The sequence below is a fragment of the Cyprinodon variegatus genome, unplaced genomic scaffold, assembly GCF_000732505.1.
Source record: "Cyprinodon variegatus isolate N-32 unplaced genomic scaffold, C_variegatus-1.0 Scaffold1672, whole genome shotgun sequence".
NCBI classification, from domain to species: Eukaryota; Metazoa; Chordata; class Actinopteri; order Cyprinodontiformes; family Cyprinodontidae; genus Cyprinodon; species Cyprinodon variegatus.
Genome location: NW_015152125.1, coordinates 46,496 through 49,499, shown reverse-complemented (window position 1 = coordinate 49,499; position 3,004 = coordinate 46,496). Strand labels below are relative to the sequence as shown.

Genomic DNA, 3,004 nt, shown 5'->3' with positions numbered 1-3,004 from the left:
GTGGATTGACAGGAGTCTCTGAAGGACCAACAGGAGTCTCTGAAGGACCAACAGGAGTCTCTGAAGGACCAACAGGAGTCTCTGAAGGACCAACAGGAGTCTATGAAGGACTCTGTGGATTGACAGGAGTCTCTGAAGGACCAACAGGAGTCTCTGAAGGACCAACAGGAGTCTATGAAGGACTCTGTGGATTGACAGGAGTCTCTGAAGGACTCTGTGGTCCATGGGGGTTCTCCTTCGTGATTCTGGGTATCAGGCTAACAGGTCTAAGGTCAATGAGGACTGAAGCTTATGTCTCTTTGGTACCAGAACACAGTCCTCCAGAACTGGTGGAGAAATGTTCTCCTGAGGTTCTCTCTGCTCTGGTTTAGGTCAAGCCCTCCTCTGGTTCTGCTTGGTCTCTCTAGATATGCAACAACAACAACATCTACAACAAACATGGAGCTACCTGGGGTTTTGGTTCAGGCCCAGTAGGTGTCTCCTGGTGTCCATCAGACGCTCTGAGATGTTGGAGACCTGCTGGGTCCTCTGCACCAGCTCCCCCATCACCTGAGACACGTCACACAGAGAGACAGGACGTGAGCGGAACGCAAAGCAGCTCTGATTGTTCTGGGTGTAACGGCCCGCCTTACCCTGACCAGGACAGAGAACAGCGATTTGCTGCTTGGGGACAGGGGGACGTACGGGTCCAGCAGGTATTCGTCCAACAGAGGGTGGTCAAAGGAGGAGAGACGGGACAAGATGGCAGTCAGCTGGAGGTTCAACTCGTATGGCTGTGAACAAAAAGGACACCTCAGCAGGGTTTCTGGAATTCAGGGAATGCATTGGTACAAGATGCAGGCTGTTCTCCTGATGTCCCCCATCTGAAGGATGGGGACGGCCAACTGTTCCCATGATTCATTGCAGCTCATAGCTGATTGGTCGAGGAGGAGCAGTGATGAATTTAATCTGCTCTCTGTGACTCATCTGTCACCTTCCATGTTTAAATACCAAAGCTAGCGTACCTTAACTTCATGCTAATCAGACAACGACCTTCCTCAGTGGAGACGAACTGGGCGGGCCTCTTTTCTTTGGTCTTTCTTTATTGTTGGTCTCAACTTCAGCTGAAGGACAACCGTTGCCTAAAGCTGCCAGTTCCAGAAAGGCAGAAACAAACTGTTCCACACAGATACAGGGAGGTGGTTCTGGTTTTTATATAAATAACAATCCTGTTCTTATATTTTGGGGCCCATTGTAGTCATGGGCCCTTAGAGTGGTCCTTACATTTAAACCCTATATGGCCCCCTGATCTTTAGCACCTTTCCTCCACTTTTACATCTTTATATCTTTAGCATCAGCTTTAACAGTTGCTAGGCAGGTCAGGGCAGGGCAGCAGGCAACAGCTAGACTGTCCAAAGTCACAGGCTGTTCCACAAGACCCCATCTACATGGGACGGATGCTGGGAGAAGCGGGGCCCCTGAACCTAGATGTACCCTTAAAGACAAGGGAGTCAGGGACCGAAAACAGGTGAACACACAGAGTCAGGTGACGGGTGGATACAGGTGACTCAGGAAACAGGCGGACAGGTTGACACGCAAGTCAGGGAGCAGGTGGACACAGGCGAGTCAGGGAACAGGTGGACACAGGCGAGTCAGGGAACAGGTAAGCAGGTGGACTCAGATGAGTCAGGTGACAAGTGGAGACAGGCGGGTCAGGGAACAGGTGGACACAGGCGAGTCTGACTAGAAGTAGATGATCAGCTATAGGGACAGGTGTGACCTCAGCTCTTGCCTACCTGTTGTAAGATGCGTCCCAGACGTTCAAACAGAACCTTCAGCAGGTGACCTTCGAAGAAGTCCCCTTCTTTACCTGGAGAGCAGGTAGGAGGGGGTAGAGTTTTTGGCCAGTCCCAGGAGAGAGAGAGAGACCGGCACTGGGCCACCTGATGGGAAGAGAAGCTTTACTATTAAGGTTGATCCAATCAGAGATAGACCTAAAGGGGCGGAGCTTGGTCCACATCTACGCAGCTCTATATAAGTACAGGACATTTACCATGATGTTAACAGGGGGACGTTTCACAAAGCAGGTTTAACAAACTCAGATTCAACTCTGGAACTCTAAGTTCATCTAGCTATAACAAGTATGTGCATAAGAAGTATAAAAAGCCATTAACAGAGGAGCACCGATTTGACGAGTCACCATGACAACGGGCAACAAGAAGTGCCTATTTCAGCCCACTGGAACTAGAGATTTAATGAAGAAATAAAAAAGGAAAATGTGTTTAAAAGACAGAAACATGAAAAGGAGACGACGGAGAAGGAGAAGATTGTTGCTCAAGTTAATGTGTAAGTTCATATGAAGTGTCTATGGCAAGCCGTTTCTACATTTATTAAAGGCAAAAACAAAATTTTATTAGTAACAATTAAGTTTTATATATCTAATATTTACACATTTTAAGTGGCCTTTCTGACATTTATCAGCTGGACTGAAAATGTATTGATGAAATCTGAAATATATTTCTTCATATTCAAAATATACAAATGCTGACAAGTATATTAGGAATATGGAGATCTGAAATTAATTTCTAGACATCCAGAATGTGTATTCTAGAAGTAGAGAATGTCATTTTGTTTGAAATTGTCATTTAGATATCAGGAATACAGATTCAGTAAAACTAATACATATCAAAACGGCTTGCCATAGCCTGTTATGACCACAATAACATAACATGCTTTTCTTGAATGGTAGTAGATCAATTAATCTATTTAAGTGAAATCATTTGTCAGCGGGTGAAGATGAAGAATAAAAAGGTTGTTCTAATATATAGAACCTGTTCACCATCTCATGGGTTCCTCCTCAGTTTGATCCTTTCTCTTTAAACATTAAATACTAACTGGCTGTTTGCAGCTGTAATGGATGTTATCATCCCAATAAATGGTCGTTATTAGAGGTCATCAGTCGCATAGAATGGCTTCGCGACGGAATGGCATCCGGACGCCCGACACGACGGAATGGCATCCGGAC

At 45.9% G+C, this 3,004-nt stretch overlaps 1 protein-coding gene across 2 annotated transcripts in view; it reads right to left on the bottom strand.

Annotated features, from left to right (window-relative positions):
* LOC107104262 (protein FAM160B2-like) overlaps window positions 1-3,004 on the bottom strand; it is a 15,969-nt gene that overhangs the window by 3,990 nt on the left and 8,975 nt on the right. For both annotated transcript variants that reach the window (XM_015404232.1, XM_015404231.1), the window contains exons 15-17: window positions 1,776-1,922; window positions 633-773; window positions 449-549 (exon numbers count right to left, since the gene is read on the bottom strand). In XM_015404232.1, coding sequence (XP_015259718.1) covers window positions 449-549; window positions 633-773; window positions 1,776-1,922 — 389 coding nt within the window. The remainder of the gene's footprint in view (window positions 1-448; window positions 550-632; window positions 774-1,775; window positions 1,923-3,004) is intronic.